Below are 26,627 nucleotides of genomic sequence, written 5' to 3' on the forward strand. Positions count from 1 at the left end.
TCTTCAGTTTATCCAAAATAAAAACAATTTACTAAATCCCATAAACAAGTTCAAACCAAATAACAATAACATTAGGTTCCATATAGGTTATCATAACCAAACATTATGTTTCATAAAGTGGTTAAAACCAATCAACAAACTAGTCCTTTTAAAGTAATCATTCATAAAAGATATTGCCACTCAGAAATCAGAACCTTCAAAATATAGGATCTTTTCTTGTTTATACTTGAATGCAGAATTTTGGGCACAATTTTTTTTCTTAAACTGAATAGTTGCTGCTCTTGCTTTTGTTAAGTCTTCTACAAATCCATAATACCAATCCTGCACATAGCTACACAACCAACAACAGATGATTAGTAGTTATATACGAAACTCTAATATACCTACACATATACACAACACCTACACAGCCATATACCTACACATATTTACAACACCTACACTACCTTAATATACCTACACGTCATGCCATCATATATATATATACATTATAAAATCAATTTTTTACAACACCTACACAACCAATTTTAACATCCCTACACATGGACAAAACAACAGAATCACAACCAATCTCATCTTTTAGATCACTAGTGGTCATATAAAAAATTGTAATATTCCTACACATATACACAACACCTACACAACGATACACCGACACATATTACAACACTTACACAACCTTAATGTACCTACACATCATGTATATTACAACACCTACACAACATTAATATACCTTCACATGAGAATCACAACCAATCTCATCTTTTAGATCATTAGTGGTCATATACAAAATTGTAATATTCCTACACATATACACAACACCTACACAACGATACACCGACACATATTACAACACTTACACAACCTTAATATACCTACACATCATATGTTCTCAGTTTGCAGATAATCCCTACATAGCCAACACACATACATATCATTACACTAACCGTAAATTATCTGACTCTTGCAAATGATCTTACACATCATGAAAAATTTGCAAATAACCTTACACACCCTACACATATATGATTACAATACCATAAATGATTACAAGTGTAATTAGATGAAAACCTTACAGTATCCCCCAATTCTTTTTTTCTAAATCCCTAGTTTTCCCCTAAATCAATAAATACAACAAAATTATAGTTTGATTATAAATTTGGTTTCTTAATTCCAAAAACATATATGTATTGAGTTATTAAAAAAAGAAAAAAACTAAAATAAAATAAAATATACAATACTAACCTTCATATACATACTCGATCAATGGATTGGAGATTGAGATACTAGAGATTTTGGAAATAGATTGGATTAGTGATAGAAGATTGTGGAATTTAAATATTATCGATGATGATGGGAGAATTAATGTGGAAATCGTTCAGGGGAAATTGGGGATGATAAAGAGAGTTTTAATTAGGGCATAAAAGGGGGAGCAGATATTGTACGTTTTAAAATATAAGCTTACACCTAAAAGACTGCTCTACCCTTTTTACTTAAAATCATGTTAAAATATTGTGTTGGTAATTACAACTATGCCACTTCTAATCTATACCATTGATTACACATAACTAACGGTTAAGATTTATTTCTCGCACTTCTCACTATAAGTTTACTTCTCGCATGATTCATCCCCTATATATATATATATATATATATATATATATATATATATATACTATTACAGAAATCAAAATCCATCCTCAACAAAACCCTAGAATTACAATAAGTAAATCCATTCCATATTTGTAAAAATTAGTTTAGGGGTTTTGTTTGACGGCTAAATAAAATAACAATGCATATAACAATTACCTCTAAGGGTTACATATTGACGGAGAACCGTGGTTGGCCAGAGTCGGATTAAAACGGACTGATTAAAGGTTATAGAGAGTGTTAGAGAGAAGATTGAAGGTTGGTGCGAGTTTAACAGTCGTTTAAGTTCCTATTTATACTAGTAATTGGAGCTATTGGTGTTTAATCATGTTAAAAGAGTGGAGAAAATTCCAGCGACGGTTACAGCGATAGTTGTGAAGTCCGGTCATTAAAGCTTGGTTTAATTGTTGATTAGTCATTATATGTTAAGGTCGAAGTTAGTTAAGAGCTCTAAACGAGTCATACCAAGCGAAAAAAATGTGGTTTTGGGATTGTCGGAGCCGAACTCCGGCCGCCAGAGAAGGAGCCGGAAAAACGAAGAGGTAAAGGAACGGAGGTTGGGTTTTTTTTATATATTAATAACTAGCCTTAGAACCCATGAATTACAAGAAATAATCCAAATAATAAAAATACAAATAAGTTTAGGCAATATAAGTACATAATGTATCTGAAAAATGTATCACATCTATGGTTATGTCTAAACTATGTGTACAAAGAACGTTTTTGCATTTACAATTTATAAGTCTGAAAAAGTTTTTTTTTGTATATAACATTTGAAATTGTGTTTAGAATTTTCCATCTTTATCCAAAACACCTCCGAAGCACCTTTTGGAGATACCGAATCAAATACGAAACAACCGAAGCAAATCAAAGCAACTTCAAAACGAACCGAAATAAAATTTCGAATAAACCCAAAACACTCCTGAATGCAACCGAAACCACATTTAGAATCATCCAAAATGAAATTTGAAACTAAAATCAAATTTATTTTGACACGAAATCAAAATTTCATGCAAAACTGATTAAAATACCGAAAATGCCCTTGAAGACAAAATATTTAATTTTGATCCGTAATCAAACTGGTTGGTCCGAAATTCAAATATGAAGCACCCAATTAGAATTCCATAACTGAATGGATTAGCGAGTATACTATGGTAAACTCATTTTAATTTCCAAAATAGCCCATAACTCAAAAGTGATGACCGGTGCAAATTTCGACTCGAATATTTTTGAATGAAATCCTAATTAACAACACATGTGAAACACACCCAACACCTGTAAAAAAAATGGGTATCACTATAGCTTTCTCAGTTATGTTACTAAACTAACTCTTCCTTTGGAAATGGCCATTTCTGCTTTCTTTTCATAAGTATGTAAATGTAATGTTAATCTAACCAAAAGTCCACTTTTGAGTTTTGAGGGTCTAGTAAGTTACTTTTTATTTCAATATCAAATTAATATTATGCTAGAATTTGTTAAAATCGGGGCTAGGGAGCTTTGAATCTAAAGAAACAAATATGGACAGTGAACTTTTTTGTGTGTTTGTATGGAGACTTACAAAATCTGCCATGAGAGAAATCTTCCACTGTTGTGTTGTCGTCTCCACAAGACTAAAAATATCTCTGCAACATTAAAATGACAATTAGATAAATAATATACAGGAGCTTTGTAGTGTTTAGTTAAGCCTCTATCAGATTTTTTGAACACACCAAAAAAGTTATTTTCATCTAATAAAACACAAAACCGACACTTCTCTTTAAATCAAATTATTACGTACAGATGAGCAATTTGAGCTGGATTCTAAACATTTCATCAAAACTAATATTAAAATTAAACAAAAATAAAAATGATGACCATTAGGAATACATGGTACACAGCTTCAAATGGCAATAGTAAATGACTTAGTCTCTCTTCTAGAATTTACTCACTGTTTTCAGACCCGGCCCGAACATCGACCCGGACGCCTTACCAGGTCACAGGTCGGACCGACCCGGGAGGGTGGACCGGTGTTTGACCCGGATGACGTCATAAATAATATGAGTAAATCCAACGATAATGTATGGACCCGGGACCGGGGCCTTACATGGAAATACTTTTTTCTGCCCTAGAAACTACTATGGAAAGTGATAGATCGTAATACATTCGTCAAAACATATTTTACCATGAAAACCCGAACTTTCTCGTTTTTCCCACCCATCGTGGTACACGATGGGGTCTTCAAGGGTCCATCGTGTATCGTGATGAACCAAAAGTCAACGCGGTAATTAAATAAGTCCATCGCGATACGCGATGGACTCTCTTCATTCCCATCGCGATACGCGATGAGACTCATCACCAGCAAACTTTATTTTCTCATCTCGTAACGCATGCTGGGCATCCCGGATCTTCATCCCCTGCTCGTACAGGTCCAAAATAGTTGCTTTCATAACCTGTGACTTGAAATGAAACAAACACGTATGAAGTACCGAAGTTCACACATAAAACGATTAAAACTAAATATTTACCAAACTAAAAGATATACAAACTGACTGAACATCACTACTCCAATCTTTATTGATAATTCTGCTGCGACATGTATCACTAAAAACCCCGTCCACCATTCTAAATCGAAGCATATTGAAATTATTTATCATTTTATCCGTGACTGCGATGAAAAGAAATTAATTAATCTTGAGAAAATTCAGACGGATTTTTAGATAGTTGACATTTTTATCAAAGTGTTTGATAAAACGAGATTTATATATTTGCTTGGTTTAAATGGTTTAAAAACTTTGTCTGAAATTCAAAAGCTCTGTTAATCACTTTTATTTCTTTGTACAATCTTTCGTTTAATTTCTTTCATTATGTTTTTTTTACATTTGGGGGAGAATATGGGAGAAAATATAAAAAGATTGTGATTTCTGTTGAAATATATAAAAATACAAACACACTGAAAAATATAAAATTTGAGAAATTTGATCTGACATATATGAGAAATATGGTACATTGACTTAACGTACTTAACACATAGATAAATTAGACTAAAAAGTGTCATGAGATCAGCTGCATGATGTGTGTGATAGGCTTAACAGATCGTATAAATGCATGCCGAATCTAGTGGTACAACATTTTGATACATAGTTGATATATGTGTTGAAGTTTCAAATAGTTTAAGATTGTTGTGTGTACATGCGTTCATATTGTAAAGAAATTCAGCTTGTTTTTCTTTTTATTTTACAAAGAAATCAACTTTATTTTTTGCTTAAGTCTTGGACCTTCTCCGAGTATACTATAAGCACAAATGTGTGAAAGTAACGTATCGAATTGGAGGTTAAGGACCTGTACAACTTCAACTTATTTTTTCTTTTTATTTTGTTAAATTAGAACCTTATCTGCGTGTAATAATACCGATCTTAATGGAAAGTTTTAACCTTATGCTTTAGCAATGGACTTTGACTAAGTTGGTTAAGATTTAACAAAATAGATATGCAGTGCAGTAAACTAATCATCATCATGCTAGGCACTCATGACCAAGTTAGTGATTTCTTAAACATCCTTAAAGAAAATGTAAGATTGAGGGGTCAAAGACCACTGCTTACCTGGCGTCTGAGCTTCTACGGTCACTGATTCCGCATTAGAGGCTTCCCATCGTTAATCAAGCCGAGGCTCTTATTCATGCCATTAATGCTATTGGAGAACAACTCACCAAAGCTAATCCCGTTGGTTAGTTGTTAGAACCGGTTCAGTTTGGTCAACAAAACTCAAAACCGGTTTGGGTTAAAACCGGTTCGGTTTGATCAACAAAAGTCAAAACCGGTTTATGATTGATTTTGGTTCGGGTTGAAACAAGTTTCTTACCATGTTACGGTTGGTTTCGGTTCGGGTTTTGGCCGGTTTCAATTCGGTTAACCGGTTTCTACATAATTTGTTTTAAACCGGTTCGGTTTTCAAATCAATTCGCTTAACCGGTTTATTTGCCCACCTAGCTGGGACTTGTATTTGCATATGATTATTCGAAGCCAATTTACCAAATCTTTCTACCTAATAAACCTTTGGGTTAATATAATATAATTCATAATAATCGCAAAATTCATTCCATTGTTCACTCAGCCTTAACCCTAGACGCCTCTCAAATCTCCATCGTCGATTTAAACAACTCATCAATCATCTTTTCAAGTTTACAGGATATCCGATTTGTACTCTCTGGGTATTAGCAATATCCGATTATACAACCCTAAGTTTTGATTTACAGATTGGATTATACATGAAGTGAAATATTGAGCATCGTCTTCAAGTTTAAAGGTATTAATTAGCAACATCCCTGATTCAATTTACATATTCGATTATACCTAATTTTTTTTATTTTTACAAAAGTAATCTTTGTTTACACTGTAATATAATAATCGACCCTGCCTTGTGTTAGGTAATGTCATTCTTCAATTCTATAGGTTATGTTTTCATCATGATACATGAACCCACCTTATAGTTCATTTATATATTCAACTGCTTACTATGATTAATTGAACCTAATAGTGCTCACTATTAAACCACATGCCTCCTATTATGGAAATAAAGTCGGTACCCAAAATTTCTAATCTCTCAAGAGGCACAAATCGACAAGACCGATCACAATAGACATGATAAGATAACATTATATAAGTAGTTTCTTTTTAATTTAAGCATACACCAAATATTGTCATGAGAGATAAATGGCTAAAAATAACTACTTTTCTGATACAAACAGCTGTTTTGTGGTATGTTTCAGTAAGTAGTTTTTTTTTTCATTTAAGCATACACCAAATATTGTGGTGAGAGATAAATGGCTAAAAATAACTAATTTTAATTTTCTGGTATGTTTCTTACATACAATTGTTTTCTGGTATGTTAAAATACGCGTTCATTAGATGTTTGTTTTAATTAATTTTTTATTTGGTAGTCTTTGCAGCTGAGGGTAATGGTGTTACAACCGTGTGCTTCCTGGTATATCTCAATTTGTGTTCATTAGATGTTTTTGTTTAGGTGTCTATTATTTAATTTTTTATATATATTATTTGCAGCTGAAACTCATGTTGCTAGGCCTATTTTCGTTCAACCACAGCCTAATCCAGTAAAGAAATTCCATTTGAAGGTAAACATCATTATTGCCATTAATAGTTATTAACCAAAAATATGCAATCATGAGAAAGGGTAAGATAGTAACCAAACAATATGAGTTTGAAATCAAAGATTTCCAAAGAAATCTCACCATGGCAAGTTTGTTTATCCAACAAAAGCTTAATCTAAATTTTGGGGAGGTTAATGGGAAATTTATATAATGCCACAAAGATTTTTGCAAAAAAACTTATTATGATTTATATAGAAATGTTGAAAGAAAAGGAAAATTGGTTAAATATGACAATTATGGTCAATGTTGAAGGAAAGAGACAACTAATTTAACGAAAAAAAAAAAAGTTTTATAGTAAATTATATAAAACTTCGTTATATCAAGATTTATTTTCTAGCGAAAAAAAAAAAGTTAACAACTAATACTGGACATATTATAAATGTTGAAGAAAACAGATAATTTAGGTTACTTTTGGCATTTTGGTCAAAGTTGACTTCTACCATGTCAAAACTACTATCAGGTATGATTAGGATAGTCAACAAAAAAATTTGGAATATAAAGGGTAACTTGGTCAACATGAAATTCCTATATTTGGAAAAAAACATTATTAATTCTGAGTTTATATTCATAATGTATATTTTCTGGTTCAAAGTATTTCATTGAAGTTAGTTAAATACTTAACATGCTTGGTTTGTAGTGCTGAAACTTATAGTAATGTTGTGGTGTTGATATTTGGATTATGGGATACAAGTTGGTTAAAACTTGACCTCAAGAAATGGATCATAAGAAGTTTGGCCCATTTGTCAAAGAAATGAAAGATGGAATGAGCTGATCACAATGATTGGCAGTTAAAAAAGACAACGACTATTTTTTAAAGGAAATATCATATTAAAACTAATATGTTTTTTATTTATGTACGGTTACTTTGAATATTAAAGTTGGTATTTTGGTTTGTAATATGGTCATAAAACGTATGTCCTCGTTCTTGGAACAAATTGTTTAGATTTCATTTTGTTGATAGTAGATGGGTTAAAAAACTTAACTTGGGGAATTGCCCCAATAAAGTATTTCTAAACCTCTTTTGGATGTAATTATTTTTTAAATTTATGAAATCTTTACGGTGGCTTTGTTTTCCTTTACTCAACTTGATTAGTCTCTTGCAATATTATACAAAAACGCTTTCTGGAAAACTAGGTTTATGTAAGGTGGGTTGTATCACATCCAGTTTTTAAAAACATTGAAATAAAAATCACTAAATCAAACAACCTTTAAAACTCAATAATTGTTTATGTTCTATGATCCATCTTATAATCTACATCATAAATGTTATAAATTGAAATGTTTATTTTTTTACCAACCCGTGTATCACACGGGTTTTAACCTAGTATATATATATAACTTTTGAAACCCTAACAAAATTAAATTGATGCGGTTGTTTCACCTCTTCCCCTTGTTTTGACCTTCTGATTTCTTTGACGACCGACGGTGGTGGTGATTAGATTCCAGCGGTGGTGGTCCACTCCTCAGCTGAGTATTCGACGGTGGTAAGTATTAATTGTTGATTGGAATTACAGTTATATTTATTTGTGACCGGATAACTGACAGAAGAATAATCCTGATTCATTCAAGTAAAGTAAAGATCATCATGCCGGACACTCACGCCCTAGTTACTGATTTTTTAAACAACCTTGAAAAGCGTAAGATCGAGGGCTCAAAGACCACCGCTAAACTCACGGCTGAGCTTCTGCGCTCCGTGATTTCCCACCAGAGGCTCCCCAATCTTAATCAAGCTGGGGCTCTTATTCACGCCATTAAGGCCATCGGAGAACAACTCACCAGAGCTAATCCCGTCGGTTAGTTACTTCTTAATTACTTAACAACTACTCACCTTAACTGGATTGACAAATATGTAACTGCAGAAGTTGCTGTTGGAAACATTGTGAGGCGTGTCCTGCATATCATTAGAGAGGAAGATCTTTCACTAACAACAGCCTCCATTGGCGGCCTGAACTTACAAGGCTTGAGTGATGACGATGAAGAGGACAATCATCCACTTGTATCAGCCGCCGCTGCTGCCACTGCCGCCAGAACCACCCTCAGGCCTCCTTCCTTGCAGACTCTTCTAGAAGACATTCCACCCCACTCTTCTGCAGCAGCAGCAGCATCAGCAGCTCTTCACCACTCTTCATCTTCAGCTGGTGATTCTGAGGACAAGACTAAATGTTAGTTTACTTAATTACCTCTACAAACTTAAATCTTATTATTATGCTGCTTTATCACTTATTTAATATATGCTCTGCATGCAGCTACTGATAAAAACTCAAGTAGTCGAAAGCTTAAGCATAACGTCATTGAGGCTGTCAATGAGCTTATTCAAGATATTGCCACCTGTCATGAGCTGATAGCTGAGCAGGCTGTCGAGCATATTCATCACAAGTATTCTTTTCATCCCAGCTTCATTATTATTATTATTATTATTATTATTATTATCATCTTTTTATAAGTAGACATGTTCGTTAACTAGTAAGTAGTATGTATCATTATTGCTTTTATAATAATTATCTATCTGCAGTGAGGTTATATTAACGTTAGGCAGTTCGGGAACTGTAATTGAATTTCTTTGCGCTGCTAAGGAAAAGAAAAGATCATTTAGGGTGTTTGTAGCAGAGGGTGCTCCAAGGTTTGATTAAGAGATGTTATTATATCCTTCTTTTCTTTTTACAAGCTTATTAAATGGGTGATGGTTGTACAGATATCAAGGGCATACTCTTGCAAAGGAACTAGTTGCTAGAGGACTGCAGACAACAGTAATTACTGATTCTACTGTATTTGCCATGATTTCACGTGTGAACATGGTATGTCTTGCATCATCAACTTAACTTAACTGCTTTCTTTTGTTTTAGTTACATTTTAGAATGTTATTATGATGCTAGGTGATTGTTGGGGCCCATGCCGTCATGGCAAACGGCGGTGTGATAGCTCCAGTCGGGTTAAATATGGTTGCACTAGCGGCTCAAAGGCACGCTGTCCCTTTTGTTGTTCTCGCAGGCATTCACAAGGTAATAATAATAATAATAATAATAATAATAATAATAATACTCCCAGCACATAATTAGTATGATTTTGTACAACCTTTTTCGGTATGCTGAAAGCCTAGTTTTTGTAATGATTGTTGTTTTGGGGCAAATGACAGTTATGTCCTTTGTATCCTCATAACCCAGAGGTGTTGCTGAATGAGCTCAAGTCTCCATCTGAGTTGCTGGACTTCGGCGAGTTTTCAGATTGCATGGATTTTGGCACGGGAACCGGGTCCCCGCTTCTTCATGTTGTTAACCCTGCTTTTGATTATGTGCCGCCAAAGCTCGTCAGCCTATTTATTACTGACACGTAAGCTCACTTGTCTATATATATTTACAGGTTTAGTTTCATATATACCCAACCAAAACTAAATATATCATACATACCCAAATTTAATGAATTATTATTTTAAAGACCATTCTACCCTCCTTTTCATTGTATTTGTTTCAACCCTATTTTTTATTTGGATTTTGATGATGACGATAAGCAAACGAACTGAATCGTCGTTTCTTTTTTGAATCAGTAGATAAACGAGTCAGGTATAATCGCATGATAAGCAATCTAACTCGAACCAGATAGTCGAACCAAATGTAATCACATCTGTATTTGTCTTCATCTGCTTAGTGCATTATATTATCGCATTAGAGCATTTTATTGCATTGATTCATCGCATCTGTTTACCAACTTCTGTTTGTTTTTGTTATAAAGGAAAATAATTAAGCTAAAAATGGATACATAGCAAATTTTGAAGTTAAAGATGGGCATTGTAGGTGTAGGGTACGTCAAACCCGGTACGACCTTTTATTTATTGCATAATATATTATGTTTATTACATTATTATTATTGTCTACTAATTAGGCCCATTGGGTTGGGGGTTTGTGGAGGTAACCCCTAACCGGGCCTAGCCAATAAAGGTTAGGGTTCATGATGGTAGCTATGAAGTCCCTATATAAGGAGCCTTTATCATTCATTGAAAGGACCTTCTCTTGGACCCTTGGCTCCCACATATTTTTGTGTCTGTAAACAAGAGTTCATTCTCTTAGCAGTCACCTCCACTCCCCCACTTTTCTATGGCAGATCTGAGCAACCGGAGAAGAATACCAAGGCGGTGGTTCGTTCATATTGAAGACCGGGGAATCTGGACATGGATCCGACCCGGATCCATTCCATGTTTCTTCATTGGCGCCATCCGTGGGACCCGATAACGAATTACTCTTTGTTTTTCGTCTCGATTCTCAGATCTGTTCATCAAATATTTAGATCTATGATTTTTTCTTCTCAAGAAAAATCCTGATCTGGAAATATACAAAAAGAAGTACCACTAAACTTTGGGGAAAACCATTAGATCTGTGTTTTTTCGGAGTGACATATGCAAGATCTGATTCTGATTTCTTCAGATCTAAGCTCGTTTGAGCAATATTCCGACCCGTACCCCAGATCTGTGATAGTACAAATCTGCTTTCTCTACTCAAAACTTCAGATCTATTTTCGGGTTATTTTTACACAAGACTTCAAATATATAATTACAGATCTGAGTTATAGATCTAGATTTAGAAGTGAAAGGTATAGATCTGGAAATTTTATAGATCGGGCGGTTACAGATCTGAGTTATTAACCTCGATTTTCAAATTGAAGGTTACAGATCTTAAATTTTCATTTGAGTCCTCTTTAGGCATCATCTTCAAATTTGGGTAGCTGATTTAGAAAAAATAATAATAAAAAATAATGGGGGCACATATGTCTCATCCAAGAAGACAGGATCTGAAATGTGAAAAAAAAATGACGATACCACGTGCACTACACGTGATCTAAATTATCCATAGTGCAATAGTACATACCCCGATGGTCACTGTTCACCACACCGGCATCACGCCGTATGCCATAACAAAAATCGGTCCTAGTACTCCATGTTATGTAGATGGCAAGTCATCTCTCCCACAGCAGTCCGCGTGCGTAGTGTGGCGAGCCACCTTGGCCACTATGCGGTTCGCATCCTCATGACAGGGAGCACCGCGGGTCAGTTACAAACCACGCGGATCACTTATGCATGACAGTAGACCAAACCCCAGTCATTGCGGGTTTCTACTGACGAGCCAACAATAATTGCCACGGGTTTGTTGCGATCTATGGTGGATCAATTAACGCCATCACATGTCATATGTGAGCTCAAGCGAATAAGCTCCAGAGGTTGCGGATCAAATCCGGTCACTGCGGGTTACATAAGGGCTTGGCGGGTCAATCCTAACTTCCTTGGACCACGCAAAAGCACGAAACAAAGTTGGCGGATCTTTCTTATCCTCAACTAGCCGCATGCGCGTTCCGGCGATTCACGCCATAGCGGGCCGCATGTGCGCTAAACTATATATAGCGGATCACTTATGTGCTCCGCATATCCTCAACTAGCCGCATGCGCGTTCCGGCGATTCACGCCATAGCGGGTCGCATGCGCGCTAAGCGTTAAATGGCGGATTACTAGGGTGCTCCCGCATATCCACGACGAGCCGCATGTGTGCTCCCGGCGATTATACTCCTCCATAGCGGGCCACATATGTGCTCCCGACAATTATACTCAGCCATAGCGGGCCACATGCGCGTTCCCGGCGATTATACTCCGCCATAGCGGACCGCATGCGCGCCACATGAGCAAGACATTACAGATGGTTACATTCACGCTGTGCGATTCTTTCTTAGGCGGGAAAACACTTTTTGAAAATTAAACGTGGCCACTTCAAGTGTATATACATAATTACATATATATGGAGAGCCATGTTAGCTTGAAAAGCAACAAAACATTTACCAGAGGGTGACATGCTGCTCCCGCAAACATGAGTCACCATGGAATGTACCTGTTTTTGCCGGTCATTTTCGACTTCCGCGAATCGTGATCAAACCTCTGGGTCAATTTTGGTTTCCGCGTGCGCATGCGGGTCACCTACAAACCATAGGGGTCACTTATACGAACCAAGCAGACCTTTAGATGCGCCAAATGGATGTCATCCGCGGTTCATTTACGCACTCTGGTGAGTCACCAACAACATCCGCGGATCATGTAAAAGCTCCGGGCAAAGTTACGGTGGGTCAATTCTGACTCCCGCGGACCAAACGTTCTCTCGAACCAACCAACAACTTAGACCGCGAGCCACAAGCAAAGCTTTCGCGAGCCGTAAGCAAAGGTGCCGCGAGGCGTTATCAAAGCCTTAAGGGTTAACTTCAGCTTCCACAAGCAATCGTGAGGCGTTATCAAAGCCTTGAGGGTCAACTTCAGATTCCGCAAGCAGTAAGCAAAGTTCCCACGAGGCGTTATCAAAGCCTTGAGGGTCAACTTCAGCTTCCACAAGATAAGTTTCCGCGAGGCGCAATCAAAGCCATGAGGGTCAACTTCAGCTTCCGCAAGCAAAGCTTCCGGCGATTCACGCCATAGCGCGCGGGCCGCATGCACGCTAAACCGTAAACGGCGTATCACTTGTGTGCTTCCGCATATACTCGACTAGCCGCATGCGCGTTCCAGCGATTTACGCCATAGCGGGCCGCATGCGCGCTCCGGCGATTTTACTCTGTTACCGCGGGTCGTTCAATTGCTCCGGTGATTAGCTTTAGTCACCACGGGCCAAGGGTGCCAATCGGTGGCTCGAATCCGTACACCTTGGTTCATATACCCATGTTGACCATGGGTGAAAATAAACGTTTTCGAAACTTTGACAAGTGATCATTTTTTCACCAATGAACATGGTGGGTTGCATGCAAGCCTCGTTAGACAAAAAAGATGATAGCGGTAAGTCAACACTAGACCCCGTTGTCACAAGCATGCACCAGAAGGTCTCCAAAGTTCACTACGGGTCACAAGCGTGCTTCAGACGGACCAATCCCGACTTCCGCGGATCATGTAAAAACTCTGGGCAAAGCTAAGGCAGGTCATTTCCGCCTCTCACAAACTTTCTTAAAGGCAAAATTCGGGTTTCGCAGGCAGCATGTATAGCTTCTGCAGGTCATTATCAGTCTTCCGCGGGACGCGAAAAACTGTGGTGGGTTGATTACGATTCCCGCGGGTCTCAAGAAAAGCTCCGGCGTCTTGCTTACGACTCAATTCTAGCTTCCGCGGATCACTTACAAAACTCCGAAGAAGACGATGGCGAGTCATTTATGGCTTCCGCGGTCATGTCTTCTAGCATCCACGGGTTGATAACACCATATTGGTGAATCATTTTCTGCCTTCCGCGAGCCGCGAAAAAGCTTCCGCGGGTCGTAAGAAAAGCTTCGGCATGTTTATTTCGACTCCCGCGGGTCGCAAGAGAAGCTTTCGCGGGTTGATTACGAAAGCTCCGGAGGCTTGCTTGCGACTCGATCCTAGCTTCCGCGGACCACGCGAAAGCTCTGGGTAAAGAGAGCGGACCATTTTCTGTCTTCACAGACGGTGAAAAAACTTTGGCGGCTCAACCTGGCTTCCGGGAAATTCCATGCGGGTCATATATGAAACATGCGGGTCACGTACGTGCGACGGTGGACCAAACGTTAGTCACCACGGGTCTCTATTGTGCTCCGTTCTCCAACGAAACTATAATTCTTCCATTGAAACGACATCCAGGTTTGTTGCTCTGTTTCAAAAAACCTTGCTCTGTTTCAAATTAAAATATGGCAATGTATATACACAGAGAGCATGAGAAGGTGGAGGATTTTTAGTGAAAGAATTAATTTCCAAATTTTCAAAACGCCCCTCTCATTTAGATCATATTTATTATGATCTCAAAAATAAAAAGGTAAAAAAAGTTGGGGCGTATAAAATTTGCGTTAAATAATTGCAACATATATGAGGATATGCAAACATACCGTTATAAAACGCGCGGAGACTCAAAGTCATGTCTTGACACAATTTCCATTTTTATTAATAAACTATTATTACATACTAGTTTATGAAATGAAATGGAGATGTCATAAACTTTACTAATAAACGTAAAAATATTACCAAATCTTTGGAACGATTATTAGTTAAAATGACTATGAGTAATTTTATTTCGTATGACATCTTAAAACAACAAATATCATTTTTGTAAATGATATAAAAAGTTGTTTATAGTCGTCCGCGCATATGATTAAAACTTTATTAGCAAGTTTATTATTACAAGTTCAATGCAACTAACATTATTTAGCAGCAACGAACTAGGGGACTATTATGGTATATCACCACTACATTAGCGCGTCATCTTTGGATGGAAGACGTCCAACTTAGGTTGGGAACACCTCATAATCCACCCGAGGATGGGAACCTTATAATACACCCACATGGCTACACGCCAAATTTATGACATACATGTCATCTTTGGATGGAGGACGTTCAAATAACAGGCTAATGCAAACGCCCGAGCCACAGGATAATTCCTATGCCACGGCTACAGGCTAATGCCAACGCCAGAGCCACGGGATAATTCCTATGCCACGGCTACAGGCTAATGCCAACGCCAAAGCCACAGGATAAATCCTACGCCACAGCTACAGGCTAATGCCAACGCCACGGTTAAAATAAAGGTTGGAGACCCTTATACAAAAAACTCGCACAAAGGTTAGAGACCCTTATAAAAAAACTCACATAAAGGTTGGAGAACCTTATAAAAAACCTTTATGGCCACACGCCGAATGAATGACATGCTTGTCATCTTATGATAAAAAGGCCCGCGTCTGCCAAACTCACCATCATGATTTAAAATCTCTTACAACCCGAAGCAAAGTAGACGCACATGTAACAGGTCATAATTGGGTCAAAAAAAGCACTACTCGCTCCTGAGCATTCTTTATAAGTCCAGCACTTCACCAAACCGCTTGCACGCCTAGGAGAAGCACTGGACTGGGGGACTTGTAGGTGTAGGGTACGTCAAACCCGGTACGACCTTTTATTTATTGCATAATATATTATGTTTGTTACATTATTATTATTGTCTACTAATTAGGCCCATTGGGCTGGGGGTTTGTGGAGGTAACCCTTAACCGGGCCTAGCCCAATAAAGGTTAGGGTTCATGATGGTAGCCATGGAGTCCCTATATAAGAAGCCTTTATCATTCATTAAAAGGACCTTCTCTTGGACCCTTGGCTCCCACATATTTTTGTGTCTGTAAACAAGAGTTCATTCTCTTAGCAGTCACCTCCACTCCCCCACTTTTCTATGGCAGATTTGAGCAACCGGAGAAGAATACCAAGGCGGTGGTTCGTTCATATTGAAGACCGGGGAATCTGGACATGGATCCGACCCGGATCCATTCCATGTTTCTTCAGGCATAAATTAGAACTTTTAGACAAGGGTAAAATGGTCTTTTATTAAAGTGTTTTAATCAATTTGGTATATTTGATATCTTTCAAGTTTGTAGGGGTATATTTGAAATTCTTCCATATATATGTGTGTGTGTGTAGTATTGCATTGTTCATTAAATTCTTGTTTGTTTGTTTGCAGGGGAGGGCATTATCCATTATACATGTACCGGCTCATAGCAGATTACTACTCCGCTGATGATCTGGTGTTGCAAAAGAGGCCAATTTCTTGATATTGGTTTCAACATCCATATCTGTTTTCATTCATGAGTAAGCCAAGCCTTTGATTTCATGTGCTTGATCTTAATGTTGTATTTCGACTTACTTAACTGTTGTTGATTGGGTAGGTGTAATTGAGGAGTGTTTTGTATAGCTCTGATCGTGGAGGAAATTGCAGCAGTTTTGAAAGGAGCTGGAGCTGGATGATTAGGGACAATGATAAAATTGGTGAGAATGTGGTTAATTTATGGTCTGATGTGCTGTTTGTTTTAGATCCTTTTGTCTCTGTTTTGTTTTGCAAATAAGTGTTGCTAGACCCAAAATGAATGATGAAAATTTTATAATACTCAAAACCATCAACATTAGGAATGATGCAGAGTTTCTAACACCACTTGCATCAGAATCAAGCTCAAAAAACACATCAGGATTATTATTAAACTTTTAGGCACTTTCAAACACGTTCAGTTAAAAGTCTACTCTACTTCACTTGAAAATTTTGATTATTAAATAATTAACAAAATTATTAATACCTAATTTATTATTTTTGGCCTAAAGCTAAAGATTTCAAACTCAAATAGCAAAAACCAAAAAAGCCGAAACCGAACCAAAACCAAAACAAAATTAGAAACCGAAAAAACTGAAACCAAAAGGTTTAAAAATCTATAAACTGAAGTTTTGGTTTAATTCAAACTGCAATGATACATTCGGTATTTCAAAATAATAATGTAACATGCACCCCATTCATGTATAATCCGCTCAAGCAATCTGTCATGGCTATGAGCCTATGATCAAACATGCAATATATGGACACCACCTACATAAACCCTGAAACCGACCTCCATTGGTGCCTTGTAGAACCACAACCGAAATGAACTCAATTCTTCTTCAACCTTCAATTCTTCACCAGTAGAATCTAGGGTTTCAATTGAAAGCAATTAATTAGCGGAACAACAAAGGCGAATACTTCCGCACATCAATTAAATAGTGGTACCAAAAGTGATGTAAAGATGTATCTACAATGTTCTATGCTGAGAGTTTGAGTTAGCCGTTCTAAAAATCACAAGAAAATAGATATGAAGATTAAAAAGAAACATACGTTAAAGATCAAATATTTTTTTTGTGTTACTAATTCTAAAAGCCTAATCTTTAGATTGGTTTAAAAAAAACCCTCAAATCTGCTATACAATTATACATGTAAACGTACAAAGATTAACAATGTTATGAACATTATGGTTCCAAGCCCAACTATCATTTACAACACCGCAATGACCCAATCAAGTAGCTCGTTAGTAGAGGCCCAACAAGTTAAATGCAGGTTATAAGCTTTGAAGCTGGAGATTGTAGGTTATGAAGAGAATTATGTGTAACGTCTATTTTCCCATCTCCAATTCTTCTATGTAATTCCCATCCCTTTCTTATCGTTTATGATTCTGCTTGTAATTCCTTCGGTTAATCAATAGAATCGAGTTGCTTATCAATATATTTTGGTTGTGTTAAGATCAAATCACTTCATTGGTGCTTACATTGATCCTTAACATAGATGGCCTCCTACAGGAACATCCACCATTACCTCGTTTCACTGGATATAATCCCGAACTATGGATCCTTCAAGCTGAACGATATTTTCTCTATTATGCGATCTATGATGATGAGCGTTTTCCCAATGTCATTGAATCATTTGATGATGAACCATTCTGGTGGTTTAATGGTTGGCATAGAAGTTCTGACTTCATAACTTGGAACGATTTTACCACTGCAATGATTACTCAGTTCCATGCTAATTACATCAGTTCCATGCTAATTACGTCGATCCAATTGCCATTGAGGCACGCTCGATTTCTCAAACACAAGTTGTTATTGATCGAATTCAGGAACCGGATTTGATTTGATTCCAAGTTTAATTATGCCAATTCCGTTGTTGCTCCTTCATTTACAATTGGTCCGACAAACTCCGTTACGACTGCGCTCCAGGTGTTTGATGAAATGCCAAATAGTATTGCAACTGAAATTGACAGTGAAGACAATAAACCCATCGATATATCAGATTATATTGTAGTGATTGGGCGTGTTATACTTGTCTAAATGTTGTTGATTTCCTAATTATGAACTCTTTTGCGTGGAAACCAGGTTTGCTTACGAATCATCATCTCGTATCTTCCTCACCTCATACTGTTACAGTTTGTGCAAATTTAATTATTGGCTCTGGTATGAATTTTGGGACTGATTGGTTAGAGGGGACCTTTGGTTTTGACCCGGGTCCGTTGAACCCTACAGCTGATAGTTCTACAATTCTCATATGCATTTTTAAGAGTTCGATTCAGTTGGCATATAACCCAGGTGGTATTTGGGGAGATAAGAGAGTTGGTAGCAATAATCAAGAACTGGTGTTAGGAAGAAATGAGTTAGACATCAAGCATCAGTTACATAGATTGCAGTTTCCGCACCGACTTTTTGACATTTCAATTATTTTAGATTACAAGATGCAGTATGTTAGGGACATTGTGAGGACAAGTGAGATACATATTCATGTTCTCAAGATGGAATTGGATTGTCACATTACAAATCACAATGAATTATTGGATGTTTTCGGCACAAATTCGGAATGGCAAGCTGGTTGCACAACACGTCTAAATTCAAATAAGAGTTCTCTATGTGTACTCTTCATCATCACTGTTGCACCAGGCATCTATGTTCATGAGCCAATGGCTACTTCACCTAAACAAACGACGTTAGACCCGCCCTATGTCCAACGCACCTTGTAGTCAAAATTGAAATTGGAACCGAACTTTGGGATGGCGAACACAACCCCCAGTACGGTTTGGGTAGTTACAAATGCAACTACTGCTCCAATGGTGCTTCATTTCAAAATAAGAGATAAACGCCTTACTTGGAAAGGCGGAACAACGGTTCCAATCTGTTATAAGTTTGACGAAGTTACAACACAACAAATTGAATTACCTGTTTCTCAACTTGTAAGTGATGTTCAAATTGGCCTGCCATTCAAAAGTTCAACTGATCCTATTCAAATTCAGCAGCATAGATTTGCCACTTTCCCGAATCATGTGTATAAAGCTCTTAATGCTTTTCCTTTACCAGCTCATCCAACGTATCAGTTTATAACCGATGTTATAGCTCTGCTGGTACCAAGTGAATTCTCAACAGCATATGAGAATGGAATTCGTAAATTCAAATATTGGGAGCCAACATTTAAAGACTTTATTTTATTGATTGCCCAAGTGCCATATGCGACCGCTGCTTATATATACCATAGGATATATAAAAACGGAGGTCTTGTACCTGATGTTATTAGTCAGGTAATACCGAATACTTGGGCTCGGGTACAGATGATTTCTCATGCCATGTTCAACCCATCATTTGTTAGGTCCAAAGTGTTAACGCTTAGTTGGGATGATATCAGCACACTTCAGGGTGTTACAACTATTTTTTTCCAAGATTTTAGGGCTGAACTTCTCTTTATATCTATGGGTGTTGCAGTGTCTACCCTCTCATTCGCGTCGGCTAATTTCAAGGAAGGTGGTACACCATTTCTCATCGGCAAACCGTCCGCCTTTTTGTCTCGTAGTGTCCTAACGAATGACCCGTATAAAAGTGTTTCTATGATAGGAATCCCATTTCCATTTGAAGTTTCCCTGAGAATTACTTTTGAAGAACATGTCACGAAACACAACAGGAATTTTCTTCAAAATTTAATTGCTGATAAATTGTGTTTGACTTACAGAGATGGTCAGATGACTTTTTCACGCAGAGATAAGTCAAGGGATCACAAAATATTTTAAACCGGGTGAAGTTGTACATAGAAAGATTATGGAGGGTGATGTGTTTTTCATCAATAAACCACCAAAAATACGTACACATTCTTTCCAGACCTTAATTGTTGGTTTTCATGATGATCCCACTTCCAAAGTCCACCTTATTAATTATGGGCCCCTGAGTGCTACTTTTGACAAGCAAATGGAAAATAGCTTAGCAGAGGCTATGGAAAAATTTGTGATTCCCTATGGTCACAACATAAGAAGAGTATTTAAAGAAAACCTACAAAGCTTAATCGCAAACAAATTTCCGCATGGTTTGGATTCACTTTTCATCAGACAGGTACTTGCACCATCAGATCCTAACCTATCATCATTTGATGCCCTTTATGGACACAAACCACCAGAAATAGCTTGTTAGTCCCCGCATATCTCGCCATTTTGTTAACCCACCAGTTGGACGAGGCTACTGTGAACATTCTTCTCAACCATAAAATAACACTTTTTCCGACCGAATGAATTCACCTAAATTAGCTACTTGGGAAGACAAGTCTCAACCAACCAACATTTTAACTTTCACCTTGAGGACAAGGTGAATTTGAAAGAGGGGAGTAATGTTATGAACATTATGGGTCCAAGCCCAACTATCATCTACAACACCGCAATGACCCAATCAAGTAGCCCGTTAGTAGAGGCCCAACAAGTTAAACGCAGGTTATAAGCTTTGAAGCTGGAGATTGTAGGTCATGAAGATAATTATGTGTAACATCTATTTTCCCATCTCCAATTCTTCTCTGTAATTCCCATCCCTTTCTTATCGTTTATGATTCTGCTTGTAATTCATTCGGTTAATCAATAGAATCGAGTTGCTTATTAATATATTTTGGTTGTGTTAAGATCAAATCACTTCAAACAACTTGAAGAAAATAGCACGGTCAGACCTCAAGAGTAAAGAGATATGGTCCCGGAAATACAAAAACTATTTTCATTCACAAACCAAAGTCATAACCAAATATCCTCAAAAAAATTCAAAACATCATCTAATCTTGAAAAAATGGCATTCTAAGAAATGCACACACTTGAGGAACAAAAATTGTTGTATAAGCATAATTACAGCTAAGGTGCTTGCTTACATTAGCAATCCGAATTCTTAAACACTACATGAATGTAGCCCCGATTCTATCATTCAACAAAACAAGCTTTTGAGGAAATGTAGAATTACTTGATATTAAGTTATACCAATAAGCAGTTGAGTTCATATAATAAGTTGATGATAATAAAAAAAGCCCTAAATCATTTGCCCTAAAAAAACAAACCAAAATTCATCATCACATACTATTACTAATAATCCTTCTCCTGGCTAAGAACCTAGCAATCGGAGGCGTAAGCGCGATCGTAACCGGAACTCTCAACGGGAACAAAGCCTTATTACAAAGAGCCAACGCTCCGCCGTCCGGTTCTTCGGTTTGGCCACGTCACCAATGATTTCCTGATCTTTTTCTTCCTTCACGCCGATCTTATCAAAAACGGATTCAAATTGTTCTGAATGGCGACGTAGAGTCCGGTGATGGACGACTAAGGCCACTTTGCCGTATTTCTTGGGAAGCTCGCGGAATCGACCTCCGGCCATTGGTGAGTGATTGAGATTGAGATTGAGATTGAGATTGAGATTGAAATGGGGGTTTTGAATTAGGATTTAGGAAGGGTTGTCTGGATTCCGGAAGCCTCCCTCAACGTCAAGTAATGTTGTTGGGCTGGGCTGGGCTGGGCTGGGCTGGGCTGCGCTGTATTTGTAGACACATTGGTGTAGAGGTTCACAAAGAAAAACCCGGGATGATCGGGTATTAGCAATACCCGGGTCTGGTTCGGGTTCGGGTATTGTCTTTAAAAACCATGCCCCATGTATCGGGTTCGGGTCGGGTATAGAATCGAGTATTCCAAAACCGGGTATTTGAATACCCTATTGATAAAATCATATTTTCGGGTTTTTTCTGGGTATTTTTCGGGTACAGATTGCAATTTATTAGGGGTTGCACTTTTTAGAGGTATTTTTCAGGTATAGATTGGGTATTTGAAAAACCCGGTTTCGAGTATTGGAAAAATCCGGTTCTGGGTATAGAACCGGTTCGGGTTTTCGGGTATTATCGGGTACAAATTGGGCCCGGTTCGGGTACGGGTTTTGGTACTAAAATGCATACTCTATCCGTACCCTACGGGTAGGATTGGGAACGTGTTCAGGTATTAAAAACCTGAGTATAAAAAAAACTGGTTTCGGGTTTTTTGTGCACCTCTACATCGGTGTAGATTTAATTTAATGGAGGCATGAGATTTTTACTAAAGTTTATTTAGTATTTACAATACAGATAGACATGAAGTTGTATCTTAATCCAATTTTGAATGACAAAACAGGTTCTGCTAAAAACAAAGCTATGATTTGTTAGCATCGATGAGTTGAACTATTTTTAGAAATGCAACAGCTTCTGGACAAAGGGCCCAAATGTAACAAAAAAAAAACAAAGGGAATGAAAAGATGTATGAATTAGTTGTTATAAAGTTGGATGTTAATTATTAAGGAAATTATCATTAATATTTAAATTTTTTAACGTAATTTATGAATAGAAATGATGTTAATTTTTTTTAGAATGAATTTCCAAGACATCTCAAAGAGATTTGTTTTAAAGTTATATGTTAAAGAGACTTGTATTCATCATATTTTAGCATTTTATTACAAGTTAAAAGTTGAAAAATTGTGGATGAGTGTCTATGATGGTGTGCCCAAGCCTATCATCAAGAGCTTTACCTTAGATTCATTTAAAAGTTTCTTTTATTTGATGCAAAGGGTTGGAATCTAAGCCCGAGTAAGGCTAGGCTAGGCTAGGCTAGGAGATTGAACTCCTCCTAAGAGATTTCTTTTCAACTAGAATAGAAATGATGTAATGTAAAATAGAACCCAAATAAAACTCAGAGTTTAGACATATTAATGGTTACTCTTAACTAAGTTGAGGTGAGGGAGGGTTTGTACTGTATATAGTGATGAGTTGAGGGTCTGAAGCGGCAAGAGTAAACTTAAGTCGAGTTTTACTTTTGTAGTGATTAAGCAAGCACACTACACACACAACGTTATCTCCAACACCAATCGCCGGCAGTTGTTCTTTTCGAATCCCGACAGGTAATATTTGTTAGTCTTACTTCCAAGATTGTTACCATATCATTTAATTTCAGAAAACAAACCGTATTAATATTGCTATGCTAGTTAAAACCTTGTATTAAAAATAATGCACATGAGTTGCTTGTGTACTGTTTTCATGTGCAGCAGCTACTCTTACTTGTTATTATGAATAAAGATTTTCGGGTTATAAAAGTGGTTGGTGAGTCTAATTTGGATTGGAAAGGGGATTTTCTAGGAGAGATTGATCCTAATCCTCTAAACAAGAAAAAACAAAAAGAAAGATCTGAATTGCTTGAAGAAACCGACTCCACGGATTGGTGTGTGAGAGCTAGGAAGTCTGCACTCAGGTCTATTCACCAGTGCGATGGAACAACTTGTAACCGCTAAACGTAAAACAAAGAAAAACAAGAAGAAATCGGTTGTCAACAACAAAAAGTCCGCCACCAAAGATTTGGATTTTGAATCTGATGCTGAAGAACCTGAACTTAATATTGAAAACTTTATGTAGATGAACTTAAAGCACGTATGAGTAATCTGGCTGGCGGGATGTTTCTAGAAAACCAGGGAAGCGTTTGTTGAGAAGCTATCTCAGTTCTCAGTTAGTGGAGCAACTGACCGAATGAAAGAGGTCAACTTGAACAGAGAAATAGTGGAAGCACAGACTGTAGAGGAAGTATTGGAGGTGACAGCAGAGATGATAATGGCGGTCGGGAAAGGTCTAAGCCCCTCACCTCTATCTCCATTAAATCTCGCCACAGCGGTCCATCGTATCGCTAAGAATATGGAGAAAGTGTCAATGACCCGAACTCACCGGCTTGCGTTTGCACGGCGACGAGAGATGTGTATGATTATAGGCATGGCCATGATGGTTCTTCCGGAATGTTCTGCTCAAGGCGTGTCGAATATCGCGTGGGCCCTTTCCAAAATCGGGGGTGAGCTTCTTTATGTGTCCGAGATGGATCGGGTGGCAGAGGTGGCGCTGACCAAGGTTGACCAATTCAATTCACAAAACATTGCTAATATTGCTGGCGCGTTTGCATCTATGCAGCATGCTGCACCGGACCTGTTTCAAGAATTGTCAAAACGGGCTTCGGTTGTTATTCATACTTTCCAAGAACAAGAACTTGCTCAACTGTTATGGGCTTTTGCTTCTTTAAATGAGCCCGTGGGCCCATTATTTGCATCTCTTGATGATGTGGCACCCGTTCTTGATTTCAATAGGGATCAACTTGGAAACATATCGTGGTCGTGTGCGGTTCTTGGTCAACTGGACCGAGTCTTCTTTTCCAATATCTGGAAAACGTTGACTCGATTTGAGGATGAACGTATACTCGAGCAGTATCGGGAGGATATTATGTTTGCTACTCAGGTGCAGTTAGTGAACCAGTGTCTGAAACTCGAATACCCGCATTTGGATTTGTGTCTTAAAAGTGAGACTGAGGAGAAAGTTATTCGGGCCGGAAGGACTTCACGGTTTAATCAAAAGATTACTTCTTCGTTTCAGAAAGAAGTCGCTCGGCTTCTTGTGGGCACCGGTCTCGATTGGACACGTGAGTATGTTGTGGACGGGTACACGTTGGATGCTGCTTTGGTTGATCTAAAAGTTTCTCTGGAGATTGACGGGCCATCACATTTTTCAAGAAATTTAGGTTCTTTGTGTTTCTTGGATCTTTTTTTTTTTCGTTATGTTAACTATCGGTATCTGTTATAAACCAGAAATTCAATTTTTTTCGTATACAGGAAAGCCGTTAGGACATACGGTGTTGAAAAGACGGTACCTTGAAGCTGCTGGTTGGAAGCTTGTATCGGTGTCTCACCAGAAAGTTAGTTTTTCAACATGGTTTAGGGTTTAAGGGTAATTATGTTTAATTTGAGATTTATTTTGTTTTGTTTTGTGTAGTGGGAAGAGCTTCAAGGGAGTCATGAGCAGCTGGACTACCTTAGAGAAATTCTTCAAGGTCACACCGAGCCGCAGCAGGTCGATTAAAACATGAGTTGGTTTCTATTTATAGGAAGTATATGTGTAGTGGTTTTAGGTTAATGGGAAATCAGACATTTGGAATTTATGTGGCAAGTCTATTATTAATTTCATATTATAAGGTAGTTATGAAGTTAAATTTCTTTCATTCAGTTCCAAAGGGATATACATGTATATGAAACATAGTATATTACATATACAAACAAGTTTTTAATCTTGCAATAAAAAGTGTGGCCACTGTATCAGTGAGATAGTCTCTCTCATATGCAGGCAGACCAACTGGGGCAAAGACGAACCCTTGTTGTGACAGACCATGTCAAAGACGACAAAGACTAATGGATCGACTTTGAAAAAAAGTCATCTAGGGTTGACCAAATTGCATTTTCTAAGTGTTTCAAAACTTAAAATTTCATATGAAAAGTGATCAACCTTGCTTTGGTGAAGTTTGCGATTAACAGTAGCTGCAGAATATTCCGTGTATTATTTGAACCGTGTTCCAACTGTTTTCTCGACAAGTTCTTCAACATATAGGAAACAAACTACCATGTTCAAAAAAAGAATATAACATTTTTAAGTTTGTACAAAAAGGGATTTTGTATTTTAGATTTTTAACACATTTACTCAATTAGCATAGTTAACATATATGTGATGCATGCTTTGCTTTCACCTTAAAAGACAATACAGAAGGCCTGGAGAAAGGATCTAGTCAGTCATATTTTCGGATTATACATTTGAGGTTTTAACGCTTACTGCTTTTCACACTGTGATTAATATTTTGAAAAATACTTGGGACCTTTTCTGATAAACGGCAACCAGATGCGAGTAATATTATAAACAAGTTTACAAAACGAATCTAGTCTTATTTTGGATTATACATGAAACTATTCCTTAGCTGGATTTTTTTTTAAATAGTACAAAAGCAGTGGCGGATCTAGACGAGAATCTCATGGGTGACGTTCGATTTTTTTTACCATATTTCATGTTGGACTGATCTAATTCCCGACCCAATTGCGAGTTATGTAATGGGTTGTGTAAGGCCCCTATCACAAGCTAGTGATTCTCGGAAGATTCAGTATTATCTAGTCAAGTTGGATTCTATTAGTTTATTTCAAATTCAAGTTTAGATATAGATTACTTTGAATTTAAATCTGATAGGGATTATAACCTAGCTAGGGGATTGGCTAGGTATATAAACATTGTAATCAAGTTTTTGAGTAATTTTTCTTGATCAATAACACGATGGTAGTTGTGGAATTCATCCTTGTGATATCGATTCATTCTGTGATTTCATACAATGTAAACAAAAATTTTTTAACCGCATATTATACAATAACTGAATTATTTTTTTACCGTATTTCATATAATAATTTTTTTTTTTGAAATTG

At 37.3% G+C, this 26,627-nt stretch overlaps 1 protein-coding gene and 1 pseudogene across 2 annotated transcripts; both read left to right on the forward strand.

Annotated features, from left to right (window-relative positions):
• The first annotated feature begins 8,378 nt into the window (after window positions 1–8,378).
• On the forward strand, window positions 8,379–16,740 carry LOC143572237 (uncharacterized). Its single transcript, XM_077057453.1, has 9 exons — window positions 8,379–8,586; window positions 8,653–8,955; window positions 9,040–9,169; window positions 9,306–9,413; window positions 9,486–9,588; window positions 9,667–9,792; window positions 9,927–10,120; window positions 16,249–16,376; window positions 16,454–16,740. Exons 1-8 carry the CDS (start codon window positions 8,379–8,381, stop codon window positions 16,337–16,339), a joined length of 1,263 nt encoding a protein of 420 aa, XP_076913568.1. The 3' UTR covers window positions 16,340–16,376; window positions 16,454–16,740.
• A 2,377-nt stretch (window positions 16,741–19,117) lies between these two features.
• On the forward strand, window positions 19,118–25,408 carry LOC143572241 (RAP domain-containing protein, chloroplastic-like; annotated as a pseudogene). Its single transcript, XR_013142229.1, has 4 exons — window positions 19,118–19,639; window positions 23,409–24,913; window positions 25,005–25,087; window positions 25,165–25,408. The product of XR_013142229.1 is annotated as an RAP domain-containing protein, chloroplastic-like (transcript).
• Window positions 25,409–26,627: the final 1,219 nt, after the last annotated feature.

Source organism: Bidens hawaiensis, unplaced genomic scaffold (assembly GCF_021521415.1).
Source record: "Bidens hawaiensis isolate Kalapana, Puna unplaced genomic scaffold, B.hawaiensis_p1.1 tig00025781_1, whole genome shotgun sequence".
NCBI classification, from domain to species: Eukaryota; Viridiplantae; Streptophyta; class Magnoliopsida; order Asterales; family Asteraceae; genus Bidens; species Bidens hawaiensis.

Coding starts and splice junctions, on each gene's coding strand:
- LOC143572237 (XM_077057453.1), top strand. CDS start 8,379: ATGCCGGACACTCACGCCCTAGTTACTGATTTTTTAAACAACCTTGAA. Junction 8,587..8,652: donor CACCAGAGCTAATCCCGTCG/GTTAGTTACTTC, acceptor ATGTAACTGCAG/AAGTTGCTGTTGGAAACATT. Junction 9,170..9,305: donor GTCGAGCATATTCATCACAA/GTATTCTTTTCA, acceptor ATCTATCTGCAG/TGAGGTTATATTAACGTTAG.